This window comes from Idiotropiscis lumnitzeri, chromosome 17 (assembly GCF_059441095.1).
Source record: "Idiotropiscis lumnitzeri isolate Australia: NSW breed Sydney's pygmy pipehorse chromosome 17, RoL_Ilum_1.0, whole genome shotgun sequence".
NCBI classification, from domain to species: domain Eukaryota; kingdom Metazoa; phylum Chordata; class Actinopteri; order Syngnathiformes; family Syngnathidae; genus Idiotropiscis; species Idiotropiscis lumnitzeri.
Genome location: NC_142407.1, coordinates 10,703,836 through 10,730,055, shown reverse-complemented (window position 1 = coordinate 10,730,055; position 26,220 = coordinate 10,703,836). Strand labels below are relative to the sequence as shown.

The 26,220-nt window shown below is 41.7% G+C and overlaps 4 protein-coding genes across 11 annotated transcripts in view; 1 reads left to right on the top strand and 3 right to left on the bottom strand.

The window, feature by feature from the left end:
* Positions 1–1,091: 1,091 nt before the first annotated feature.
* LOC148320187 (palmitoyltransferase ZDHHC23-A-like) lies at positions 1,092–5,050 on the bottom strand. Its single transcript, XM_088280089.1, has 5 exons — positions 4,690–5,050; positions 4,137–4,271; positions 2,821–3,414; positions 2,130–2,297; positions 1,092–1,470 (listed from the first exon to the last, which is right to left on the bottom strand). The coding sequence occupies exons 2-5, from the start codon at positions 4,253–4,255 to the stop codon at positions 1,197–1,199; spliced, it is 1,155 nt and encodes a 384-aa protein (XP_088136215.1). The 5' UTR covers positions 4,256–4,271; positions 4,690–5,050; the 3' UTR covers positions 1,092–1,196.
* A 1,906-nt stretch (positions 5,051–6,956) lies between these two features.
* On the bottom strand, positions 6,957–11,520 carry LOC148320186 (V-type proton ATPase catalytic subunit A-like). 2 transcript variants are annotated; one of them, XM_088279852.1, is made up of 15 exons: positions 11,355–11,520; positions 10,824–10,921; positions 10,509–10,637; positions 10,135–10,349; positions 9,662–9,799; positions 9,413–9,564; positions 9,170–9,332; positions 8,974–9,082; positions 8,758–8,880; positions 8,559–8,673; positions 8,415–8,478; positions 8,130–8,333; positions 7,972–8,066; positions 7,709–7,880; positions 6,957–7,566 (listed from the first exon to the last, which is right to left on the bottom strand). In XM_088279852.1, the coding sequence occupies exons 2-15, from the start codon at positions 10,903–10,905 to the stop codon at positions 7,474–7,476; spliced, it is 1,854 nt and encodes a 617-aa protein (XP_088135978.1). In that variant the 5' UTR covers positions 10,906–10,921; positions 11,355–11,520; the 3' UTR covers positions 6,957–7,473. The 2 variants fall into 2 exon arrangements, with proteins under 2 accessions (XP_088135978.1, XP_088135979.1); XM_088279853.1 differs by having other exon boundaries at positions 11,393–11,411.
* Positions 11,521–12,006: 486 nt separating this feature from the next.
* Positions 12,007–17,235, bottom strand: LOC148320185 (actin-binding protein WASF3-like). The gene is made up of 9 exons (XM_088280031.1): positions 17,028–17,235; positions 15,685–15,849; positions 14,642–14,776; positions 14,382–14,535; positions 13,926–14,043; positions 13,454–13,638; positions 13,120–13,320; positions 12,724–13,016; positions 12,007–12,644 (listed from the first exon to the last, which is right to left on the bottom strand). Exons 2-9 carry the CDS (start codon positions 15,815–15,817, stop codon positions 12,487–12,489), a joined length of 1,377 nt encoding a protein of 458 aa, XP_088136157.1. The 5' UTR covers positions 15,818–15,849; positions 17,028–17,235; the 3' UTR covers positions 12,007–12,486.
* gsx1 (GS homeobox 1) overlaps positions 16,672–26,220 on the top strand; it is a 48,864-nt gene continuing 39,315 nt past the window's right edge. For 2 of the 7 annotated variants that reach the window (XR_015839625.1, XM_088280036.1), the window contains exons 1-2: positions 16,672–16,936; positions 19,287–19,350. The gene's annotated coding sequence lies outside the window, so the exon portion shown is untranslated. Of the gene's footprint in view, positions 16,937–17,645; positions 17,746–19,050; positions 19,128–19,286; positions 19,361–26,220 lie in introns of all 7 variants that reach the window. The other 5 variants (XM_088280038.1, XM_088280039.1, XM_088280041.1 and 2 more) reach the window with 5 other exon arrangements.

The window sequence follows — 26,220 nt, the reverse complement described above, 5'->3', positions numbered from 1 at the left end:
TCATGCTTTAGTTTACAATCGAGACACTCTAGAGCAGGGGTCTCAAAGTCATTTTATCTCAAGGGCCTCATGGAGGAAAATCTATTACCAAGTGGGCTGGACGCTCCGTGTCTCTTTTTGTCATAGCTTATTATATTTGGAAGCAGATATTAAAAATGGGAAAACACAACCCGGTATTTGATTTGCATTTTAATATCAAAACAACAAAATTGAATCACAGATTGATGTTGTAGTTTGTTGTCTGGAGCGAGGAAGGAAACGTCTAAAAACAGTTTGATTTTTAATTCTAAAACGAAAATCGAATATAGAACGAGACACAAATCGAAACGATATATATATTATTTTAGATTCCTGGAAGTTGTCACTGACAGCATTTCTCCTACTGACCAGGAGATGGCGACAGCGTGTCGCCTGAAGGCAATATCGTGAACTTAACTGTAATGCTTCATTTCTATCCTTCACTTCCACAAGCGCTAACTCCACGTGGAGAAAATAGTTGGTATCCTGTTAAAGAAATGAAAAAAATATATATTAAATGAGAAGAGCAGATTATTTTTTTTAATGAAAATGTACTAATGAAAATCAGAAATTGCTTTGGAATTGTGTTGTAACAGCTTTATTTAAAATAAATAAATAATTAAAAATAAACAAAAAAATAAACAGACCAGGAAAAAAATGGTGTATATATATATATATATATATATATATATATATATATATAACACACACAACATTATTGTGTCGAGAAGCCAACATTCATTCACATGGTGATAAAAGAAGCGGATGCATTGATGGCAAAAAAACTGAAAAAAAGACCGGAGTGCATTGACTTGGACATTACATGAAGAGAATGTATTGATTTAAACAGCTTGCTCCACCCACCATATGCATTATGAAAAGCAGAAAGAGCACATTAAATATCATACTCACGATGGCCAGGCCTTCATTAACATATGAATAATTTAAAATATGTATTTACCACATGACTGCAAAACAGTCACCGGAGAGCTTTTTATTTTGCACAAGTTAAACGTATGTGCAGTAATATTTCAATCACCAAGCATGTAACATCTGTATTTTGTTTCGTTATTGAGATGTCCAATATTCATCCGCAACAAAATGAAAGCACCATTTCCTGTTTTTCAAATACACAAGCTCCACTTTGTTAATGTTGAGTTGTATCCAACGATGTGAAACTAGACCAAGTCAGTGGGGCCGGATCGAGGACACTTGGAGGCATCAGCCATCGTTAGAAAGTCAACCCAGTTTTGGTAGAAGCCTCGCGAGTACGTTCCCGTGGCGACGGCGAGCCCCCACAGGCGACTTTGGCCTGTTTTGTTCCTCAGGGCCAGCTGGGCCTCCCGCTCCGTCACGTTGAAGCTGATATTCGCCACTTGTGCCACCAGCACGTATAGCAGCCCCCCTGTGACTATGACGCTGTACCAGGCGCAGGTGAAGCAGAGCGCTGAGCTACACATACCGACAAAGAGGGACATAGAAGTGTGCTGCGGTTAAAAAGGTGAGGCAACTTATACGCATCACATCGTCAGAGAAACTGTCATTCCTTCTCAGGCACGTGCACAGATATTTTTGCGGGAAGATGCTCAAGCCAAAAAAAGGGAACTCAACCGCCAAAATTAATCAGAATGTAGAAAAAAAGTATATTTTTAACGGTTAATAGAATCAACATAGTCAATAAAACAAAAAAAACTGAGATGACATGGTTGCACAAGTGCACACACCCTCTTATAAATGGGGATGTCTATGTGTTCAGAATCGAGCAATCACATTCTGCTCACACCTGCCACCATTCAAGTGCCTCTTGATTAACCCTAAATAAATAGGCGGGTGCATAAGAACAAATCTTAGCAATTAAATGGCCCTCAAATATCCAAACACCTTCGGTGCAATTGATTGCAGACAAGGTATTTAAAAAAAAATATGAATGAAGGAATAACAAGGCTGCAGCAAAAAAGGCGCATTTTCGCCGCAGATGCTTCAGCAACACTTGGCATCTACGTATGCTTGGAGCTCTCAGAGATTTTTTTGATGACATTAATTTCTATTTTAAAATGTATTTATTTATCTTTTTTTTTTTTTTTAATATAATTGAATTTTGGTGTTCATACCTGGACTGAGAGTAGACGCCCGGGCAGTAGAAGAGCGCGCTGACTCGAAACTGTTGAGGACAGAGGCTGTTCAGCACCAAACTGATCCCGTATAAAGATGTTAGCAGGAACACGCTCAGGGTCAGCAGGAAGCTGCGGTGGTTACCTTGCCCTACACAACTGTTAATCCTACAACATAGTGCACACACACACACATTGATGTTTTGCATTAAAAACTCGTGTGGCTTAGGAATCCTGAGAATGTTTCAAATTCATGGAAAAGAATTAGATTTTCATCTTTCAAAGGCTCCAAATGCAAAGCTTTGATTAATTGTAAAGATAAAGAATAGTCCCACAATGGGGAAATTTGCAAAAATACCCTAAAGTCAAAATATCTGAAATTTTAATGTTTAAAATAATACATTTAAAAAAATTATAATAAAACAATAGACTCTAAAATAGTCTGGGATCAATTAAAATGCTGCCAATATGTCACTTATTGGGCTGAGCAGTTCACTTTTAAAATTGAGAAATAAAACAACAAGTTCTGCTTCCTCTGCTTTTACAAAAGAAGAATATGGTTAGTTTATTGGACCACAACATTTTTTTCATGCACTGAAGTGGGCTTGAAAATGTGCTTCAATTAGAACCCTGAAGAGTTGTGGGAATCTCTGTTAGTGATCTGTTCTAATTTGACTCAAAAGTCACACACCAGACACAGTGGTGGTCCAGACGCTGAACACAAACACCGCATGTTCTACAATGTCCCGCTCGAGGGGGTCGTGCAATTTTGCACACAGGACACGTGCTCCATTTCCCGCTTGGTCTTGATCCTGAGATCCTGTCTGTCTGGACGGACTCAGTGAGATGCGGTGAGCCCTTCACTTCCTGATCCTCCTCAAGTGGTGTCGTACGAACAAATCCCGGGCTCCTCTTGGTCCGAACCAGCGAGACGATGGTGAAAACCATCCCGGTGGTCACGGCACACAGCTGCATCCGACCCACGTCTCCGCGGGGTACAATCTCCGTGATGAATAGATAGTACATGTAAGCGAGGGAGTAGAGCGCCAGCGTGAGGAAGAAGAGCGTGCGTCTCTTCCGCTTGTGGGTGGCGTAGTAGAGCCAGAGCACCAGGCCGGGCAGAGCTGTCAGGAACATGATACCAAGCAGGTAGTGCAGCGCTGCTACACGCATCAGGAGAGGCAGTAGAACCAGCGCAGGGAGCAGGGAGATCTCCAAGTTGTCAATCAAGGCCCCAAGTAGAATTGAATGACATCCAGTCTTTGGTGCCTTGTCTCTCAGCCATCTACAAGAAAAGTTAAATCGATGATGGATGGATGTATTGACGAATGGTAGCTGGATGGATAAATGCAAGGATGGATCGTGACAGATGATGGAGCGATGAATGGACGGACAGATGTTAAGGCCTCAACACACCAATCCGATGTCGGCCGTCTGGGGGGCGTGTTTGGCGATTCAACATGTGCAATTGGGTCGGGCTGTTGGGTTAAATGTGTGAACTGTGATTGGCTGTTTTCTAGCAAATCAATGCACTGGACGAGAAGCGGAAGTGACAAAGGAAAAACTGTCAAAATAGAAGCTTTTATATAAGAATGAAATGAATTTTGCTCATTTTTCACATTGCCATCGACATCAGCGTCAAAAGGCTACACATTGAGTATCGCCCCCAATGGCGTGGAGAGGTACTGCTTCTCACGCATTCGCAAAACGTCCGGCGTAGTTACCATCTCCGTCCGCTTTTACGACAATGGATAAACGACCATACTAACAGATCGATTGGTGAATAGGTGGCCAATATGACCAAGGAAACCCAGATATTTAAAATGGGCAGACAGATGCATGGATGGATGGACAGTCAGTCAGGTGTTTGTATTGATGGGTTGATGGGCGATAAATGACAGACAGACCAAAGGATGACTGCATGGACAGGATGGATGGATGGATGATTGGGGAGATGGGTCGACATTGTTGCAAGTGAAGTTGAGGTATACTAAAGTACCTCCGTACCTGTTGAAGGCCTCATCCAGATCCTCACAGTCACAGCAGCAGCCGTACTGGAAGACGTCACATTCGCAGCAACACATTGGATCATCCGGTTCCGGAGGTTTTAACTTCTCCCATTTCATGGCGGCTTACTTTGACCTACACGCAACACATCCGACCCAAATCTTTCACTTTAGGTCACAGTCATGAGAGAGCATTTATCGTTACCGTGTTACTTTGTATTACAGGTTAATTTATCTGGAGCCCGAGGGATGTCTACAAAAAAAATGAATCATGTCTATAATCAGCCTTTGGTGCTTTCAATGTAATTTGTTGAAACAAGACCACTATGTCCTTAGAGACAAAATATCTGGGCCAATCAAGTCCTGAATACGCACTTGAGCTATTGTCCAACTACTGTACATTATTCTTGCACATTAAATATGATCAGCTTTCAGGAAATGTATCAAAACATCAAAGTATACTATGTTAATTCTGTGTGAGTTTATTCATTATTTGAACAGACGTATCGATAATTCTAAAGACAGGACAAACAGATTTTCAGTTTTTAACTTACCTTTTATCTCCAAACCAAAAATGAGATACACTCCTGAGCAAAAATTTGTAAAAAAAAAAAACGTCTCTCAGCTAGTGCTTCGGCTTCGGCTTCGGCTTCGGCTCTTGAATGAGTAAATGACAAAAAAAACCAACAAAGTTGTCCCGTCTCTGCTGTGGCGCCTCTGTGTCAAAGCAATGCGATGGTTGCCAGTTCTAGCGTTCCCGTGGTACAATCATCCCGTCAAGTGTTCTCCTTGCTTCCTCCAAAAAGTTATTTCGGAGCAAATTTACCCACAAGTCACCTGTTCCGGTCTGAATTAAAAACTCATTTTGACTGACTGGCTGCGGCCGCGTTTATAGTTGAGATGATCAGCAGCCCCGGTGGACGAGGCTGCATAATATTAGCCACATGACAGGCGGCGTAGTAGATGGACGTGGAGTGATGTGATGTGATGTGATGATCCACAGGGCAGCTCCACCCTCTGGGATCACATTTCCTCCCCAACACAAGCAACCTGACCTTGCTGCTCGCTCACAGAAAAGTCGGGAAGACTTTGTTCGTGCCTTGTCCACTTGTTCTGATATTCTTTGCATTCCACTTTGTGTAATGTTACAATCTACAATGTTATGATGGCCGTGAATGATTATTTGTGTAGACATGTACAAAATACATTGGTTTTTAAAGTGTCAGGTTTAGAGTGTGACCGTCCCCTTACAGAAAAAAAACTACAAGAACAGCTGAACTTTATTTGGGCTTAATCTGTGACCATTTAAATTGCACTGGTGCAAACTGACTCCCATTTAATATGATTTTAAATGTGATCAGTTGCTCCCAAACACAGCCATATATTCTTGTTGAAATAGGGTGTGCATACTTATGCAACCACATCATCTCTGCTGTTTGTTTTTTACTTCCCGTCATTGAGTTGTACAGAATATAGGTCAGGTTAATGTGGGGGAAAAAATGATTAAATTGCTTTATATTGCGAAAAAACGTTTCATATCCTCTACACTTATTAGTATTTGGTGACAATGTTGATTATCAACTAAAAAAAAAACAAAGTGGAACCGCCACAGTTATTCAATCTAAATAAAAGCAAAGTTGCTCCCCACCCGACACACGCATAAAAAAGGAACAATGCTCAGTTTGGTGGCGCGGTTTGCACAGTTACCTCACAGTTCTGAGGTCAAGGGTCAAATCCGGGCTCTGGCCTTCCTGTGTGGCATTCGCAAGTTCTTCCTGTGAGTGAGTGTGAAAATTTATATAAATATGCAACTTGCATTTAATTAGGCTCCATCGCATCTCTGACTCTTATGAGGATAAGCCAGCGCTAGAAAACAAGTTAAAAAAAAAATTACCATAGACCAGTTTCGCAACCTATTGTGTTGTAACGACTGCTTTGATTCATTTATTTATTTTTTTTAACTAGCACTCTGCTCTGGACTGTAAATGGCATTTAGGTGATCTCAGCACAGCAACCGGACTTGAGCGTGAGCCAGGCCACACCCTTTTCTTTCAACGTATCGCTGAATATCAGAACATCATCTAAAAATTGCCACGCGCATTACGAGTTAAAGGCCCGAGCCTTGTGAGGTCACTGAAACCTTTTTAATGTCCGTGAGTGTGAGTCTGGATGGACTCAATCAATGCGGCGCAAAGCTGCTGCTCTTGCTCCTGTGGCTTTGCGCTTCCATTAGTCTTGATGGAGGCCGGAACTGGAGATACACAGGCCGCCTCTAATCTATTTTGGAGGAATTACTGCCGCAATTTTGAACGAGCGAGCTTGTGACGAGCGCACCGCAATGATGGAGGATTTGCAAAGAGTGGCGGTGTGGGGGTGGGGGGGGGCTTGTGAAAACCGACCTGATCATTTTTGGGATCAGGACGGTCTTCGCTTGGTTAAAGCTGGATCATCAATTTGGGTGAAGGAGTTGCAATATTTGTGGCGAATTAAAAAAAAAATTATAAATACACAGATTGGTTATGGTCGCCTAGATACATAATTGGCTGCCGACCAGTCCAGTTTGTCGTTTGTCCACTTTTTGTCCAAAGTCAGCTGATCCTGAGCACAGTAAGCGGCTGCATTTCATTAGGCATTTAGTGTTTGTGTGCCACCTACTGTCTCGTCGCAGTTAAGCAGACCACCCCCCCCACACGCACTTCCACATTTGGCTGCGCAAAAGGGCAAAGCTTCATATAAATGACCACTCTTGAATTACTCTCTTTTGCACCTCATCTTTTTGTACGAGTGAAGTCGGCAACAAATTGAAGGACAACCAACGAAATATATTGCCTAATTATTTTATTTCATAAGACACTCTTGACTTTACATAGACATCTCTCTGCTACAGCACAACACTAATCGACTCATTCATTCACATTTTACATGTAATATCAAGTACATAGTCCACAAAAAAATAAAATAAAAATCACATTATCAGACTTTGGAGGTTTAGAGGCGGGACGATCGGTCCGCCTTCCCTCCAGACAACATAATGTCCCTTTTAGTCATGTGCATGTTCCCAGTAAATTTCCTCTTTTTGCTGCAATGCTTTGACGCCTTTAACTGCAACATTGCGATGGATAAATAAATACGTACGGACTGGTCCTTTATACACGAGAGGTAAATCAACAGGATGAAATGTGTGCACATGATGGAATGCTTACACGGTAGAGTAAACACAAAGACGTTCACGTGACATTCAGAAATAGGACCGTTTAATCTGCACTAGAGTGCACCACCAAACATGGGGTTGAGAAATCTTTGGAGGCGGGGTGGGTTGTGCTTAAGGGTTAAACAACTCATTCCTCCAAGGTCCGGAATGCATTCTGCATGTCCTCCAGCAGTTGTGCGAAGTCTGCTTTCATTTTTGCTTCACCATCCTTGACTGGGTCCTGAGGTGTCCAATTTAGGCAGAAAGTCACACAGGGGGAAAAAAATAAATAAAGGTTGGTTAGTGTTTGGTAATGCATGCGTCATGTTAATTAAAAGAATAAAAGCAACTGGTGGCGCCAGAAAGCTGTCAGCTCGCCATACCTTAAACTTCATCGAGCTGATCTTGTACAAGATCTCGCTCAGGTGCTCCCTGATCATGGCCCAGGTGATTTTGTTGTCGCTCTGAGCCGTGGACTCGACGGCGTGCCGAGACATGTCGTAGAAGGCGATCATGTTTGAGAGGATGCCGACCGTTTTGTAGAAGGGGCAGAACCTGTTGGCGGAGGTGGTTGCAGTGTTGAGATGAGGTTCAAAAACGTGGTGTGTGACGCTTGCGATGCTTTTTTTTTTTCTTTTCTCTTCACCTGTCGTAAGGGGTGTAACCGTTCTGCTGCAGGAAGTCATCCTTAATGAGCTTCGCGACTTCCAGCGTGATCTTGTCGGTCTCGGCCAGAGAAGCCTAAAGACAAAACAAAATATTTGTGTGCCTCGCTTTAGCTTTCGAAATCTTCTTATTCCTCACTTTTCCGACAAGCTGCACTATCTCAGCCAGGTCTTCCTCCTCCTGGAGGATCTCCTTGGCTTTTGTACGCAGAGGCACAAACTCAGGGAAGTGTTTATCGTAGTATTCATCCAGCGCCCGAGTATACTTGCTGTAGCTAATCAGCCAGTTCACGGATGGGAAGTGTTTTCTCTGAGCCAACTTCTTGTCCAGCCCCCAGAACACCTGGAAGGACACAAATCAAGGAAATGTCATAGTCGTGAGTCTCATGATTTAGTGCATACTCCGTAACGAGCCACCACTCGCCTGTACTATGCCCAATGTAGCTGATGTGACAGGATCTGAGAAGTCTCCACCAGGGGGCGACACACTAGATAAGTTAAACCAATAATTAATGTGCAGCATACGTAGAGCTTATTTCACATCTTTTTAAAACAAAAGCCAGCTTACGCTCCGACGATGCTGACACTGCCTTCTCGCTCGGGATTCCCCAGACACTTCACGCGTCCCGCTCGCTCGTAGAAGGAGGCGAGCCTGGCGCCCAAGTAGGCCGGGTATCCGCTGTCTACACACGATGAAACCCAAGTCGCCGTTCAACAAATGGCATCTCCAGTTGCGTCTGAGTTTGTGACATACATCGTGAACTCACCGGCGGGCATTTCGGCTAATCGGCCAGAGATTTCTCTCAGCGCCTCGGCCCATCGCGACGTTGAGTCGGCCATCATGCTCACGTTGTAACCCATATCCCTGAAGTATTCAGACAGTGTGATGCCTGCACAAGTCATCATAAAATAAACATGAGCGCTAAGTGAAGCACGGGACAGTTGTGGATGATGACGATTTATTTATTTATTTATTTTTGTACCTGTATAGATTGAAGCCTCTCTGGCAGCCACGGGCATGTTAGACGTGTTCGCAACAAGTGCTGTTCTCTTCATAATGCTCTCAACTTTGCCGCCAACTTCCATCGTGAGCTGTCGAGCAGAATCGGTGTGACGATTATGATCATTTGTGTTACAATTCAAAGGTTTCATTCAAACGATCCAAGGTCTGTCACGAACCTCTGGGAAATCTCGCAGCACCTCCGACATTTCATTCCCACGCTCTCCACACCCAACATAGATGATGACATCACTGTTGGAGTATTTGGACAACGACTGGGAGATTACGGTCTTTCCACAGCCAAAGGCGCCTGGTATGGCCGTGGTGCCGCCTTGCACGCAGCTGTAAAGCGTAACAGAGACATCATTTTGATTTGTTTAGCACAAAAGCTAAATGTTTGCGGAACGTTGAGAAAGCCTCACGGGAAAAGTGCATCCAGGACTCTCTGACCAGTGAGGAGAGGATGATTGGCAGGCAGTTTTTCAGTCACTGGGCGGACCTGTCGCACCGGCCACACTTGTACCATTGTAAACTTCTCCTTGATGCCTTCAAAGTCTAGTTCAAGAACCACATCCTGAACGCATCAAAGACAAAAAAAAAAATTAAAAAAAAAACATTTGCTCATTTCTAATCAAGCACAAACGACAAAACTTTTGGGGAAAAAGACTCACAGAGACGTCGTAATTTCCAGGCGGTGCCACGTAAGTGACCGTGCCTCTGCTGCGAGGCGGAAGCATCAGTTTGTGCTTTATTAGGGAGTTCTCAAACACCATGCCGTAGATGTCGCCACCTGTTATGTGACTGCCAACCTACAAGAGATGGAATCTCGTTAGTACTATACAGCTGGAGGCCAAGAACTTACAGCGGATATAGCAACAACAAGAACAAACAAAAAAAATCACCCCTGAATTGGGGGGAAAAAAACTCTTGAGCAAATTATTTAATCAATTAACTTTTGACTTTAGTAACGACATTGTTGCCCATGACAAAAATTCGTTTGACACCCCAAGTTGTGTGAATGGTTGTTTCTACAATGGCTGGTGACCAGTGCAGGGTTATCAATACTTAACTTTGTCAAGTAGGACTATTAACAAAATAATTTTTTTCAGATCCACTGAGCATCACAATCCGCCGAATAACATACCCGAAGACTTTGGCTCGGCGTAAACTCCCATTTCAGGTCTCTGTTCAAGGCGCCGATGTTCACTCCTCTTGGGATGTAGATGCTTTGCGTGAGGTCATTGATGTCTTTCAGTGGTCGCTGGATTCCGTCAAAGATGGAGCCCATGACTCCTGGTCCCAACTCCACAGAGAGTGGCTTACCTGTGCGGAGAACTGGGTCACCCACGGACACGCCAGCTGTGGTGCTAAGTCAAGGAACGCGACAAACTGCTAAACCAGACCACAATGAATACCAAATGATAGTTTACCTGCCAAAAATGTGAATTTCACAGCGTGTGTAACATTTATGGCTTGCTAAAGCGTTTGAGGAACTAGCAGAAAATAAAAACAGGATACAAGTCTCCTCATACACCTGGATGGTGGCCATGTCTCCTTCTAAACGAATGATCTCTCCCACCAGCTCGCTGTGGCCTACACGGACCAGCTCGTACATGGCAGCTCCAGCCATCGCTGTTGCTGTCACCACTAGGACAGAAGAGAAAAAATATTTATGAACAAACACAATGGCAAAGTTAAGTATTTAAGATGTAATATGGGACGTTTGGGATTTGTTTATGATTTAGGTCTGCAATGGGCAGCTTGCATTTTGTTTTTGAGTGACAAACAACAATAATAATTATAAAATGTGAACAATCTTTTTCTAAACCAGACCTGGTCCAGAAACTCCATGGACGTATCCAAACTGGCTTTCTCGCTCCGCATCCTGGATCTTTGGAAGTTTTGAGGTATCCATCTTGACAGTTCCTCTTCTGAAAGATCCATTGTGACATACATGTTACACACACTCTGTCAGGCCATTTAAACAAGCGCAGAGACGTCAACATCTCGAATGTCAATAACGGGCCAGCTCACATGACCCGATGCCGCAGTATGAATGAGAGTGCAGGGTCACTAGCTAACAGATGAGTGCTGCTAAACATTTCCCTACGACCGTCATTACGATTTTGTTTGTGTCACTTCTGGTTACAAGTGAATCAAATATTTCTTGATTTAAATCGTTATTCGGGGTAAAGCTGATTTGTGTACACGTACAAGTCAGCTGACTGGGTGGCTTGCAACGACATGCTAACGTCATCATGCTCATCATAAACACGTAAAATCGTTTTTTAAAAAATGTCTCGAGAGTGATATTAACGAGTGGCTCGGAAGTCATCTTAATGCAACTAGTAATGTCCTACCTACCTCGCAGAGACGTACAGTTATCCAGGATTGTCACTCACGTATTGACTGCAGAGAGAAGCTTAGCTGTGCTAATCACCTGCCCGGCTCTAGACAGGGAAGAAATGGGAAGAAACAGTCGCCATTGTGGCTCTGGCCGTTAGCTTTGTTACCGGAGAATGAGTCATGTCTTGGAGCCAATATGGCGGCGGAAGCGCCACAGATTCCATGTCGTAGGTCGATGAAGTTCTACCAAACTCGCTGCTGACATCTATTGGAAATAATTGATAGCTTCACCGCACTAATCGTCACTACAATTAGAATTAATTCTTTAACGACAAATAATCATGTTGTTATAAACGGTATAGAAATATTTTACTGTATTTCGTCGTTTATTTTTTTTTGACTGTTTATACATCTACTACATTCAAATCCATGTACATCCTACTGAGGACACAGGAGTTTTTTCATCTAACCCATCGCAAACTGACTAGGAATAATAATAATTATTATTATATAATAATAATAATAATGATAATAATAGCTTACATATATACAGCCCTTCTATGGCGCGTAAATCTTTTTGACAGCCTCCATACCTTTCAACGGACCAAGGATGCTTGGCTTGACTGTTTTTTCCATAAAATGTAATATGTAATGAAAACAACAATAAATATATTTTTCACTGTTGCATATCTCAAGCATATTGCTTTATTGATCTTATTAAGTGATAATTCCAGTCAGTGTTGCAATTTTGCAGTACTGCTTTCTTTAGTGTGATGTAATAAAAATTAAAAGGAGAAAAAGATACGTATATGGAAGTGAGGAAGACTGCAATGGTCCATTTTTAAAATAAAAACAAATAAATATAGACAGACACAAAACAATACATTATATTGTGGCACAAAAAAAGATGTAAAAACATACTTATTGCTGTACACATTAATTTTCCTGATCATCCCTGCAAACATGTCCCAAGAAGCATGTGGGTTTTATTTCAGCATCACTGTTCCCTGTGAGGGACGACTGGTTTGCACGATGGCCTCACAGTGCAGAGGTGCAGGGTTCGATTGAGGAATAATGTCATCATATTATTAAAAGATCCTCCTAATAATGTATTTAGTCAAACAGAAGGTCAAACGAAGACACACTGCGTTCAATCCGACCATTCGTTGTCATCGAGCTCTGAGTCATCATCCGAGTCAGTGTACTCCACCGCAATGCGCCGTGACAAGATGGTGGCCACGTCATTCCCGACTGGCTCGCGCTTGCTCTGCAGCTCTTGCTGCTCTTGCACCTTTTTCAGCTGGATACCTAACGACCAGAAGCAAAACGTTGACAATTACATCACCAAATGTCAATTCCATCAAGATCGAGGCACATCAGTACTCACCCATGCGGATTGCAGATAACAGATCGCTCCTCACGTCCCTCACTGGTTTTATTTCAGCTCTGATGCTTCCGGTCAGTCCTGTAAGGTGCGATGGGGCAGCGGGGGGAGGAACAGGTGGTGGTGGGGGACCTGGAGGCGGAGCAACGCAAGGTCCTGGCGGAGGCACAGGTGGAAGAGGGTAACCTGGGCCGACATGCGCAGTGGCTCCATTATGAGCTGCCGAGGGGGCGAAACCAAAGGCTGTCTGGGCTGATGCGATGGGTGGGCCTTGGCCAGGTGGAGGGAGTGCACAGCTGGTTGACAGTGAAAAACAAAAAGGATTATGTATCATTTAAAAAAAATAAAAATAAATTCTAGTTCGGATTACATAACGCAGCGGTTATCATCGAAACATACGGGTAATCTGCAGGCAGGCGTATTGAACTGTTGATCTTCTCTGCAGCCTGAGCTTCTTCCGTTGTTATCTCATAGTTGACGTCAATGCTGTGGTATTCGTGCTCTGCCGGTGGAGAGGGCTGCACGTTCCCATGCGACTTGATAAAGTTAGAAGCACTGTGGGCTGGCACGGGCGGCGTTGGATAGTCGGGAAGGTCAAGCCTAGAAGAACAAAATGAAAGGAAGGCGTGATTGGCGGTTTGAAAAAGTCAATAAAGTGAATCGTGTCGCAATGCAAATGTGAACACTTTTGCCTCGATTTCAGAAACGTATTCCATGATTCCATGGCACGAACCTGCCCTCTGGGGAGAGTGAGCCCTCGGAGGACGCTCCTCGCCGCAGAGTTTGAGGGTGGCGGTGATCCGGTCGGAGCTCTTTGTCGAAAGCCATCATGTTCCATTCTTGTCTGCGGTTTCGAGCCTTCCTCACCTTCTTCACCTGGCGCTGGAGGCTGCTGCTTGCCACGCATCGCTTCTGCTCCTGAATGGAGTGTAAATTCACCAAAAAAAAAAAAATCTGAAAAAACCTTTTCACTGACGATAAAGATTTTGTGATTGTGTTTGGGTAAACGTGTTCTCGGACATACTTTAGACATAACTACTGTAAAAGCTGACACATGCACACCTACAGATATCATTTGGAGTCTTCACATACGCTAACATGGAAGTTTTCGGTACGTAGAGGGAATATTTTTTGAAACCGAAATAATGGCTCTCTGGTGACCCAAAACAAAGCAGAAAATAAAAATGGCAGATTCAAGCGCTCACCCTCTGCCTCCTCCTTTCTTTCCTCTTGTCCTCCGTGTCCTGCAGCATTTTCTCCTTCCACAAGTCAAAAAAGTAGGACGGGTCTGAGTAGAACCTCATGGCGTCAGTGCCGTCCTCTCTGTTTTATAAAAATAAATAAATAAATAAATATGCGTCTCGCAACCCTTATTGAGCCAAGGCACATATTTGACGTTCAAAAAAATCTCCCATTGCTACCAAACTAAAATATCACAAAATGTATGAATACTCAAATAATAATGATCATCAGTATGAAATCTAGGCCTCTCTTGCATCAGCTTCTACCATGTGGTGGAATAGCATTTCATTATTCTGCCCGTTACTATTAGCCGCTTGCATAGCTAGATGAACAAAGATGCATTCTTCATAGTAAAGATGACATTTTTTTTTTTTTGGAACCAATAAAATGACAGTGGATCAAAATGAGTTTTGACATACCGGAAAGCAGTCAGGTCTCTAAGCGGAGGTGGCTGGTCGCTGCCGTCGTACATATCAGTCACCGAGCTCGGAGTGCTGTCTTTGGACAACACCTTCTGGTCCTGAATAGTAGAGCTTTTATACGCCTTTCTCAGGTTTATTGCCCGAAGAGAAACTGTAAATCAGTAGGACACGTTTAATATTTTATGAAGGAATGTGTCGGTGGCGAACAAATTAGAAGCTATTCTTCTTTTTTTTTTTTTTTTTGGAGGACAGCTGACCTTCTTCCACACTGGAGTCTAGCTGGGTGACCTTGATGGCCAAGCGGTCAATGCGTTCTTGGAGTGAGTTTGCACGCACGTAAAAGGTGTTGGCTTCATTGAAAAGATCACCAAATACATTTTCTGCATGTTTACCTAGAACCAACACAACATTTTCAAGAATATGTTAGAGCAGAGGTGGGCAAACTTTTTGATTGGCGGGCCACAATGGGTTCTAAAATTTGAAAAAGGGGCCGGACCAGGAGCAGATGGATGGAGTGTTTTGGTAACCTCACCTCATTATTGAAAAAAAAATACATTTCATTTTAAATAAAAGTGAACAAAAGCATTACTGCAATATTTGTCTTTGAAAAACCACAGTATTTTGAAAATAAAACATTAACAAGGTTTATTCCCATCATTTTTTTCAAGTTCGGCGGGCCCGATTAAAAACGTTTAACGGGCCGCATATGGCCCCCGGGCCGTAGTTTGTCCACGTCTGTGTTAGTGGATGAAAACAGCCATGATAGTGTGGCTAAAATGTAATTTCTCCAAAATAGTAATTGAGCATGTCTGAAGATAAATGTTATATCATCGAGTATCTGTCAATTTTATAGCCTACGCTACATTGAGCGAGCGCTCCAGCGACTGTTTGTGTGCTTTTCTAAATCCAATTAATCTGTCTGGATTACGGGAGTGCCACGTGAGCCGTTCTCAAGCAAACCTTAAGAATGGCAGAGAGCATTATATGTTATTAGACTGGCTTTGTGTTGCCACCCACCCATTCTCCGTCTTATCTGCCAGTGCAAGCTCGGCGGTAAGCTCTAACCCCTCATAACTTCACTAAATCCCATCACACACACACACTGAGCACATGTATATGTGTGTGTCAGAGACTACAAGCCAGATGTCCGAGAGTAAATTTGTTTCCAAAAATAGCCTGTTAATTTTCCCCCCTGAATGTCACATTGCGGCAGTTGTCTTTGCACGATATTTGGTTTGCAGGAGCAAGCAAACTGACAGACCTAAACATGTACCAAACCATGAAAATCCGAGTTTCTTACTTAGACTACTGAGCTGCCGGATGATGGCTGACAAGGTGTTGTTGTTCACACATTCCAGCTCACTATCAATCCTGTCCGGCACTGCAGCTTGGCACAGGTGCCGAGGCTCAATGGTTCTCCTGACCAAAGGCATCTCCCTTTCTCACATCTCATCCACGGCACCTGCTGGAATACGACATGACATTAGTGTTAATATATCACCGCACAACTCAAACCCTTACCTTTTGTTGATTCAATCAAGATGTAAGATTGTGGTTGAATGAATGTTGAAATGCAAGTTAACAAGTGCATGCAAATGCCTTGATTCATTAATTCAACTGAAGTGCACTTAAGCCGTGACTGTTGTGGCGCACCAGAGGAAGCTCACGTACCACTAGCGGTATGCGTACCACAGTTTGAGAATCGCTGTCATCGGTGATCTGTTACTTAATGTAATGTCGCAGAAATTGCACTCATGTAAATTCAATTGGAGGCATAACCTAATCATATTTATTGTCCACTGTAAATGGATGACGTGAAGTCACCATGACACGCCAATTTCAAATTTATACTTGCAGTATTAATTAAATCGCTTCTGACTGGTTTAATGTCCATATTGTTGCATGTCCATCCATCCATTTTATGTGCAGGTGAACTTGAGCCGATCTGAGTTGACTTTGAGCAAGAGCGAACTTGCACATCTGGATCGATGTATAGACAAACATTCACACTAACATTCACGCCTATGTACATTATAGAGGTCGTCATTTACCAATTAACCAAATGTGATGGAATTTGGACGGCTTAATTGGCAATTGAAACGTTGCCATTTTAAACTATTTTATTATTATTTTTTGTTACCACTATTTTATTTTAACATGAAAATAATTCAAACGGAAAGTGACAAGGAAATTAAATTTCTTTCTTTATTCTTTCATCTATTTACGTTAAAGTTTTACTGCTACCCACAATTCATTGCGCGTCGCGCAGTGCGAGCAAATCAACTCATTCGTCTACAGGTGCGACGCAGGAAAATCTTTTGAAAAATCTTTTATTTTAACATAAAAATAATTCAAACGGAAAGTGACAAGGAAATTAAATTTCTTTCTTTATTCTTTCATTTATTTACGTTAAAGTTTTACTGCTACCCACAATTCATTGCGCGGCGCGCAGTGCGAGCAAATCAACTCATTCGTCTACAGGTGCGACGCAGGAAAATCTTTTGAAAATGAACGTGCGGCTCTTCAAAAGAACATCCCAGAAACCTTTACCAGTAAGTCTTCATAAAACATTCTCAATGCGACATTGTAACAGCGGGAGTAAAAAGCAAATTTCTATCAAAAAACAAAACCAAAACAACTTACCTACGTTGCTGTCAGAATTGGGTGCATTCGTTTTTTGTTTTTTTTTTTAGTCGGACGTAGCAGTGGACCCCGAGTGTCTGAATTAAAATAAAGCCAAAGCAAACAAAAGGAGCTGTCGTGTGCCAGGTTGCTTCTGGAGACATTTGTGCACGACGGAATGCGCTGTGATAACATGACCTCTCAGTCTAAATCACAACATGAAGGATTTAGTCAGCAGATTTACTGCATCGACCAATCACTTACTGCCATGGTACAACTCTGACAGCCTGCTTGCTTTTTATTTATTCCCCCCCCCCTAAAGCCTAATTAAGATGTTACACCAAAGATAAAGTTTGAGGGAAGTGATTAGTCTGAATCCAGTTTTCAACTAAAGAATACGAACCCACCAAATAGACCCTGACAAATTAACTAAATTCAAACGTATTTTAGTATTCATGTATGGTCTTTGTGTTCTACTCTTAAAATTAGAATTGCATCTTCTCGGAGGTAGCGTTCACCTGCCGCAGTGAAACAACGAACATCACATTTTATTGTCATGCATTAATGCTGACTTTTGCCATTTAAACAACTGCACTCATTTGTTAATTTCTATCTTATTTGAATGTCCCAAATCAACAGAATCCTGCAAGTCAGTCGAGTTGATGATAGCTCACTGTAGCTGCTCTGGATTACCAGTGAAAGGAGACACTCGCTATTTGATTTGAAAGCATCACATACAGTTTGCACAAGTGCACACGCGTGCACTCACACGCAAACACAAATGGGCACACACACACACACACACATGGCTCCTTTATCACAGATGGCATCATCTGGATTGTGGAAGGGAGCAGTGTAACCTAGATATGGAGGCTTAAATCTTTATAAGTAGCACACCGTGAGAGTCTTAACCCTGCAAACAGGAGTCTGCTTATTCCATAAATACATTGTTTAATCCAACATCATTAAGGATGTTCGTTCAGATTTTGCCTTGGTTTTTAATGCTTGACTATGTTGTTATTTGGCGAACGCTTCATTGTATAATAATGGAATTAGGCACCGAGGTCATTTAATGTACAAGGTTCTATTGTGTACAAGTGACCTGGATACAATTTTGTTTTTATATTTAATCAAAAAAAAAAGTCAAATTTAGAAAATGGCAAAAATCTTAATCAACTCTGCCATCATGCATAACAAGGTGTGGTGCATACGTCGCTGTTATCGCAGTTCATGACGACTAAAGCAACGTTAAAGGTACAATTTGCAGTCTTGAAGCTGCTAGCAAGATTTGAATGTAGCCTCACTTGACTTGTTCATGATGCAGTGTTGCTAAAAATGAAATGCTACCGGTTTGATGTTGTATGATAAAAAGATGCGAGAGGCGATCACCTTTCCTGATGACCGGATGGGAACGGGCACCTCAACGCTGGTGTTTGCAGCCGCCCATATGCAGCATTTACGAACATAAATTAAAAAACTAAATAACCAGTCAAGAAACTGTAATGGTGTCTTTTGACGCATCCCTCAGTGTCAGTCTCACGTTCTGTATTACAGTCTCTGATTGGCTAGATTAAATCACGCTGTGATAATTTAAATAATAATCAAAAATTAACTAGGGGGAACAAGATGTTTTCAACATATATGACAAAAGCTTATTTTTACACTTGTGTGATTTTACAGAGACGTCAGAAGTCTCACTGTGTCTCATAATTGCAGCACATCCACATTTCAATGCATTTTAAAACCTCGATTTCCCCCATTTTTTTTCTCTCTTTTGGATATTGTTTTCCTGGTGGTGTCATGACATAGGAAGAGCACATGTCACTTAGGAGACTTCTGTGTTTTTTATGGTGCCATAATCTCCAGATCAGCAGTATTAACCCCAATACAATACGTACCGCCCATAATCATCTTTTTGCACCCCAGACCAAACGTGCACGGCTTCTGCTGTTATGATTTTATCCAATAATTTAATCCTAATATTGATCGTGTCATTTATTTGACTATTTGCCCAACATTTTTATATGTCTGTCTGTCTAAAAAGTTTGAGAAACGCTGGACTACATCATACATTGGATGAAGTCTTCCTCCCCTGTAGTGCCACCTGCTGGCTCTTTGCTGGTATGACATGACAATGAGCACATTAGCGTTTTCTTGCGAGTATTTTAGGAAATGTCGCATATTTCTAATTTAAAAATTGTAATTTAATAACCATATATTGAAACTAGGAGTATGATGAATATATTTGTATATTACATTCTGAAATCTTTCTTTGGTTAGATGGCGAGCTGTGTGAGCACTGCGAGGAGCTGGAACTTCATGTATAACACACTTCTGCCACCTGGTGAGAAAATGCAAGTAAAAAATCAACTTCATAAAGAACTGAATATAAACAGCATGCGCAGACCTGCAACAACATTATCACCACTTTGGCAATACTTATTCTGTCAATTCAAACTGATCTTAACTATTTTTGTAAAGGTAGTGAGATTACACAAAATATATTTTTCAAATCGTGTAATGGATATCATTGTTTTATGCAAGTGGACACAATATTTTGGCACCACAGTTTTCCAAGATTTAATTTATTGTCGAGTTCAAGTTGGTTAATCACTCACAAAGGGGAATAGAAAATGATATCGTTTTGGTGTTAGTCGGTCTTCATAAACTCCTTTAAAAATACCCCATGAACGTTGTTTTCTAAATATTTAATTTGAAAACTAAATTGTACTTTCTCTTTGTGGCGCTATCATAACGTAATTAAGCCGCTGTTGTCTTCTTGTCTTGTTTACAATGGGCCTCAACAAAAGACAGAACGTTGCATTTTCCCATAGCGGCACACCACACATCACATAACAGCGGGAAAAGATTAATACCGCATGAAAAGCCTTCACAGTTCCTGAGCCGCCTTAAGTGGGGGTGACTCTAAGAATGCCTTGGCTTGTTTGTCTCATGGTTTAAGTGGTGCACATAGCCATGGAAAGATCATTAAATCACTGTTTTACCACTTGGCTTAATCCTCACAACAAAAGGGGCCGACGCGAAAAATAGGGAGAAAGAGAAAAAAAAAAAAAAAAAATGGCGAGCGAGATTAATAAGAAACTTGATGGATCCAAAGTGACGGCTCGGGTTCCCAGCCTTGCCAAAAGGGAGTTAGGAATCTTGATTCCGTATCTCCCAGGCTGGAGAGTGGACATTCTGTGTTTACCGCTGCAGTGGGCAGCCGCGTTTGTCGTGTCCACCGCTGTGGCCATCTGCCGGATTACCCAGCAGGATCTATTTTTATAGCGAGCATCCTATTCAGATCCTGCCTGCTAAGGTTTACATTAAGGTTGAACTCGGGTGCACTTACAATGGCAGATGAAGTAAGCCCTGTCCTTCTAACAGCACCCACGCCCCCCCTCCCATTTTCTCAATGTTTGGGGTGCTGATGGCACCGAGTTGAAAGGAGCTGCTTTTACCGTGCCATGAAAGCGGATCTCACGCAATGCCACTGTCTGCTACCGATTGTTTAGATTGTGGGTGTTTTTTTTTTTTTCTTTCTTCCAGGCACAGACAAAGTGGTGCCCAGCATGAAGTGGGGAAAAAAAAACATTTGGATGTGCCAAGTGCGATTGTTTCAGCTAATAGGCATCAACAGGCCAACTTCTCCCTGTTACCATACAGGTGAACTCATTCCTGGGAAAATGTTTTTCTCTTTCTCCGCCGTGTCGGCGCGATGGCGTCCCCCTTTTTCCTCGCTCTAACGGGATTAGTCGTGCCAGTGCTACCCCGGCTGTCACGGTACTGTCTACTTCCCATCTCTCTTCTGGGCCTCTAATGTGATTAACCCATTCCCTGTGGTCCAAATGGTTCTGGAGTTGGGGGCGGGGACCGCGTTGGGGCGGGGGCACCTCCTTGGCATGTTCCCCATGATGCCCAACTTGCAGTCATGGCACCTTTTGTCAGGAAGGAAGGACTGAGGTCAACTTTAAGTCGCAGAGGGAAGGAATTCTTTCTCTCATCTGACACTGATCATTTTAAACAAATGCTTGTTTAACATTCGACATGCGCATGTTTTCACGCATGTATAAGCATCGCTGTTGTCAATTCTGTATTGCCATCCACACACCTGCATGGAATCCTCCCAAGGCCCATTTGTGGCCTGGACCCAACATTGAATGTTAACTGCTCGCTGAGACGATTCTGATTGCCGACGCCCATCATCTTGTCAAACGTCAACGTCGCGGGGGCTTTGCCTGTTTAACACACGTCACGCTCATTTTCGACTCAAGTCGTCTTAGGGGCGCTGTTGCACGCAGAGGACCACATGCCCTTTGCCACCGCTCACAGGGAGCGCTCTTGCCGCCACCGGACTACATTCACAAATCATCTTGACATTGATAAACACTCTTCCTCCAGAGAGTGGAATGTCATTGCAGATTCTCCGTGAAATAAGTAATAGTAAATGTGAAGGCTGATGATGGTTGGCGGGATTCTTGCCTGCAAGGCTGGTCATGAAACATTTTTGGCAGGATTTTGAAAAATGTGCACATGTATTGGTATACTAACTCAAATGTATGCGTAATGGAAACATTTCGAGGACAGAAAAAGATTTTTGGAAATTCTTAAACGCTTTCATTAAAAAAAATGTTTCAAAATAAGGCTGTGCAATTCATTGACATTCAATTACGATTACTACGATTGTCTAATATTATACTGTGTATTCTTGAGTTAAATATGTGAGTATTCTATTGACATTATTTATTTAAATGTTTAAGTGTTTAACAAGTAAACTCCAGTGCACTATTTTTTTTTTTTTATACAAGGAAACCATACTCAAATTTATACATTTGCACCTTTATCAAAATTATTTGAATATTAAATACATTTTATTTGTTCGAATATTGTTTCCATTTTTTTTGTTTTGTACCCCTAAAAATAATCTTTGGAAAAACTGTAATTTCAATCATTACTAAAATAATCGTGATTAATATTTTTTTCATAATCGAGCCGCCCTACTTCAAAATACTTGTTGCGGGAAGAGAAATCAAACAGATTCACCTTGAATTATTACCACTCTGCCATTACAATAGTGGATTTTATTCGACACATTTAAAAAAAAAAAAGTCGTGTTTGGTATACGATACTATAAAATTTACCTGAAAGCACCTGCTATTAATAATATTTTTTTTTTCTCTCTGCTTTGTGTTAGATTTTGTCAGACATCCACTTTGTCATGAGTAATATGTAAACCAGCATAAAAAAAAACCGTAAACACCAGAATGACAAAGAGAGCATTTCACGTGAGCTCACAGCTCTGCTCAGGCGACAGCAAGGAGAATTAGGAGTCTTAATTAAGATTTTTAACAACTCTGCATGTGCTGTTCATATACGAGACAACGGGCTTAAATGGGGCGGGGTGTGGCGGCTCCTTAAACAGCTGCCTGCTCCCAAACAAGCCGCAAAGTTAACATGAAGATCCCCACTATGAAGGAATGCGCCACTTGATCAGATGGTCCATGCTGTCGCTTCTGTGGAAGAGAAATGTTCTCCATGAGCATTTGCGTCACTTTTATTCGTATAGATTTCTAATTTAAGCAATAGTAGAGGAGCAAGCCAGAACAATTCGACATTGTGGTTGAAAGACAATACTGGGCATGAGACTGCGGCGCCCCTTGTGTGGAGATTTGGTGGCTTTCCAATCCTGATATCTTTGCCGGCACCATGTAATGGAAGGTGACACTTATTGTATTAGCAGGGGCTAATGAGTGTCTAAAAGCTGTGTGACTGTGTGCGCCCAGGAATCTCATCGTGTGCGTTGGTTGCTCGGCAAAAAAAAAAAAAGGACAATGTCTTTTTTGCAAAAGAAGTGCAGCCCCCCCCCTCCAAAGAAAACAAATGGCCGTACCGCCATCCGTGCGACTCTCATGAGGCACGCGAGCTCAATTATTCCACTGCTAATAGAGATACGAAGGCGAAAAAAATTTGATTGCAACTCTCAGTTGACCTTTGGTCAGCCAACTTGAATATAACACAGAGTCAAGATCATCAAAAGGTGCCGCCGAGGCTTCCCCATTTCACCATTTTCCGTTGAACTTCATATTCATTGTGTTGATTAAATTGTATGTTGATTTAAAATGCATATTGGTGAAACTTCCACACTTTATAACGGCAATTCAAACGGCAAAATATGGGAGCTGCTGACAGGGTGGACATTTTTAGCTATGTTAACATTTAATGAGCATGGTGTGGACCTTCGTTTAGTATTGTTTAGAAAATCCTGTATACAGTATACTGTAAAGTTTTTTTTTTTTTTTTTTTTTTTTTTTTTTTTTTTTTTTTTTTCCTTTTGTTTTGTTAATATCAGTATCAAACCCTTTTCAGCCGTTACTGGGGAAAGGAAAAAAATACTGGTCATAATATCACTAAAAACATCAGCGGGTTCGTTAAAGGGGGCAGTTTCATCATAATGACAGGGTGGACAGCAATTTCTGGGACATGTGAAAAATATTTTTAATATGATCAGAAAAATAGAATATCCATGGTCAAAATGATTCGTTTAAGTAAATAACTCATCATTGACAATAAAAACATTTATGCCGCACACTAGTTAGCAGAGCAGTGTGTGAAATGTGACATCACAAACATTCAATAATTTAAAAAAGAAAATGTGAAATGAAACACATTTTATTCTTAGTATTGTTGTGGTATGCGTGACCCCCCTCCTCCTCTCGGAAAAAGAATGAATAAATCACCCCAAGGCCCTATCAAGTAATATAACACTTAAATGTTCCTCACACAACTCTAAATGTGAATGGACACAAAAGCAAACATGTTTTCTTGTCTCAACTTTATACAGTAAAAGACCGAAATGTATTTTCTATTAAAGTTTCAAATTGTTTTTTTTAATATTGATTAGTATTCGAATAATGTATTAAAAAGCTTTCCCCAAGGATAACGCTACACATTTTTAAACTTGACCTTGCCGAATTCAGTCTTGAAGCAACTCCACGTAAGCATCGATAAGTTGGACCAGTAGTATTGTAGTACCCGCTACTCGCCACAAGGGGGATATCATGCTATTAAAATGTTTCCACGGAACCACTTCAACTCGAGACACAAAATTTAATAAGACACTGGATATATTTGCTTATGTTGTGATGAAAGGAAATGCATGCAATGTAATTTTGTTGAACTGAACAAAAAAATACATATTGGGATATTTTCTTTGCCCTTAGAATGAGTGATTGTTTGAATTTGTGGTTTTGTAGAGTTAAAAAAAAGAGCATGATTGTCATTGTCTAAGAAGATGTCTTTGATTCGGCCCTTGTGCTGGATTTGATCTGATTGTGCAAGTGGACCTGGGAAAAGTGTTTCTGATTACACTGCAAGATGTGTTCAACAATTTTATTTAATGGTGATTCGTATCTTTGAGCAGATGCTTGCCAAGCTCTTCCCGGTGAAACCCTGCTGGCCGTAATTTCTTGTCTTTGTTCCAAATTTATGAATAGCCTAATTTGTTACCGGATCACACATGTGCCCTTTTGCAGACGTGGACATTTTATGGACGCTTTCACTCATAGGCAGCTTTGAGGAGAAATAATGTCGTCAAAGTAGGAGGCTGTCAACTATCGGCACATGGCCCACTGGAGATAGAATGACATCAAGGAGCTCGAATGCAATCGGGCTTTTTCAACACGCCAGCGCGGGCCTACACTCGCTACACGGGTCAAGCGCAGTGCAGTCATCTGCACGTAACTCAGCCTGACACAATTTGACCTCACTCCATAGCCTTCTCTGCTTGCCTTTTGTTTTCCTGCGCTCTCCCGGGAACGCCACTTAATACGATCCGTACACATTCTATCAAATGTGTTAGTCTTCTAAGCTCTCATTTCTCAACATTTGCTTTTCTATTATTTCCCACAACCGCTTGTCTTTTCAGGAATGGGCCTTTGTAGGCCTTTGCCGAGTAGGTCGGGGGTCTGATAGAATTGTTTGGCTCGGGCTGTCATCAAAGGCATGGCTCCTTTAAAGGCTTGGATGGAAAGAGGCTATTGTTACCTCATTTTTTTTTTTAGATGTCTGCAAATTGTCTTGTGTTTAAAAAAAAATATATATTTGTTTGCTCTTTTTAAGGCAGAAATAGAATTGCCAAGCTATAACAACGCTATTTCCCGACGGCAGTTTAAAATGAAACGTCTACTCGTTGGTCTTTAGAATGAGCGTTTTCCAAAGATTTCACAGTCAGATGATCAGCAAAAGGTAAATATGGTTAATGCCACGCAACACAAAGACACTCTAATCTTTACTTTCTTCTCAGGCTTTAACTTAAGCGTTAGTGGATTGCTTTAAGTGACTGTTTTAGACAACGCGCATCACCTGCTCCTCACACAGCTCACTCACTCGATCGGTAGAAAAGTTAGCTTTGCCTCCTCACCTTGATTCGTTTGAAGTCAAAACTCTAAATATTCAGCTTGAAGCAATTTATCTTCTATTATAAGTTGTATATCAATTTCAGCTTGCCTTTGACTGGTAGATTTTTTTTTTCCTGTTACTGTGGGAACGTAAACGGTCGGTGCTTTACATCATTCTGCATGTTTGAAAACCAATTCAAACTCTTTTTAAGAGACATTTAAAAAAAAAAAAAAAAAGAATTCAGTTGTAGCAGGTGGATGACAGCACGCTTGACTGATCATTCCCAAATGGGCATTGAATAAAGGCGATGTTCCTCATTTGCTAATTGGACATCGCTTCCTTGTCGCATCCCTCACATTGTTCGTAATAACGGACACACACACGCACCCCTCAAAAAAAAAGTTGAGTCAAGCCACACAGACATCCGTCTTTTCACAGCAAACACTTCTTTGTTTGGGAGGGGCCGGCTTGATTTGGTAACAGTGAATGAGGTGAGGTGTGAAGGTCAGCTCCTCCGTGGTGCTGTAAATACCAACTGAGCTTGTCGGGAATGAGTGAGGCCACAGCCCAGCTTGCTATTCAGCTTTTTTAACCAAACTGAATGCGGAACTGTGTTGTCGCCTCGCAATTACACCCATTAAAGGAGAAACTGTAATTTTATCCCCCATTGGTTTTGTCTCACGCCTCATTCTATTTAATGTTGTCCCCCCCCCCCCCCCCTCAACAGATTTAGAATAATTGATTCATTGAACGACTTGGAGGAATCAAGTCCAAATAAACAACTGAAATAATGTTTGCATAAGTGTCATTTTGGACT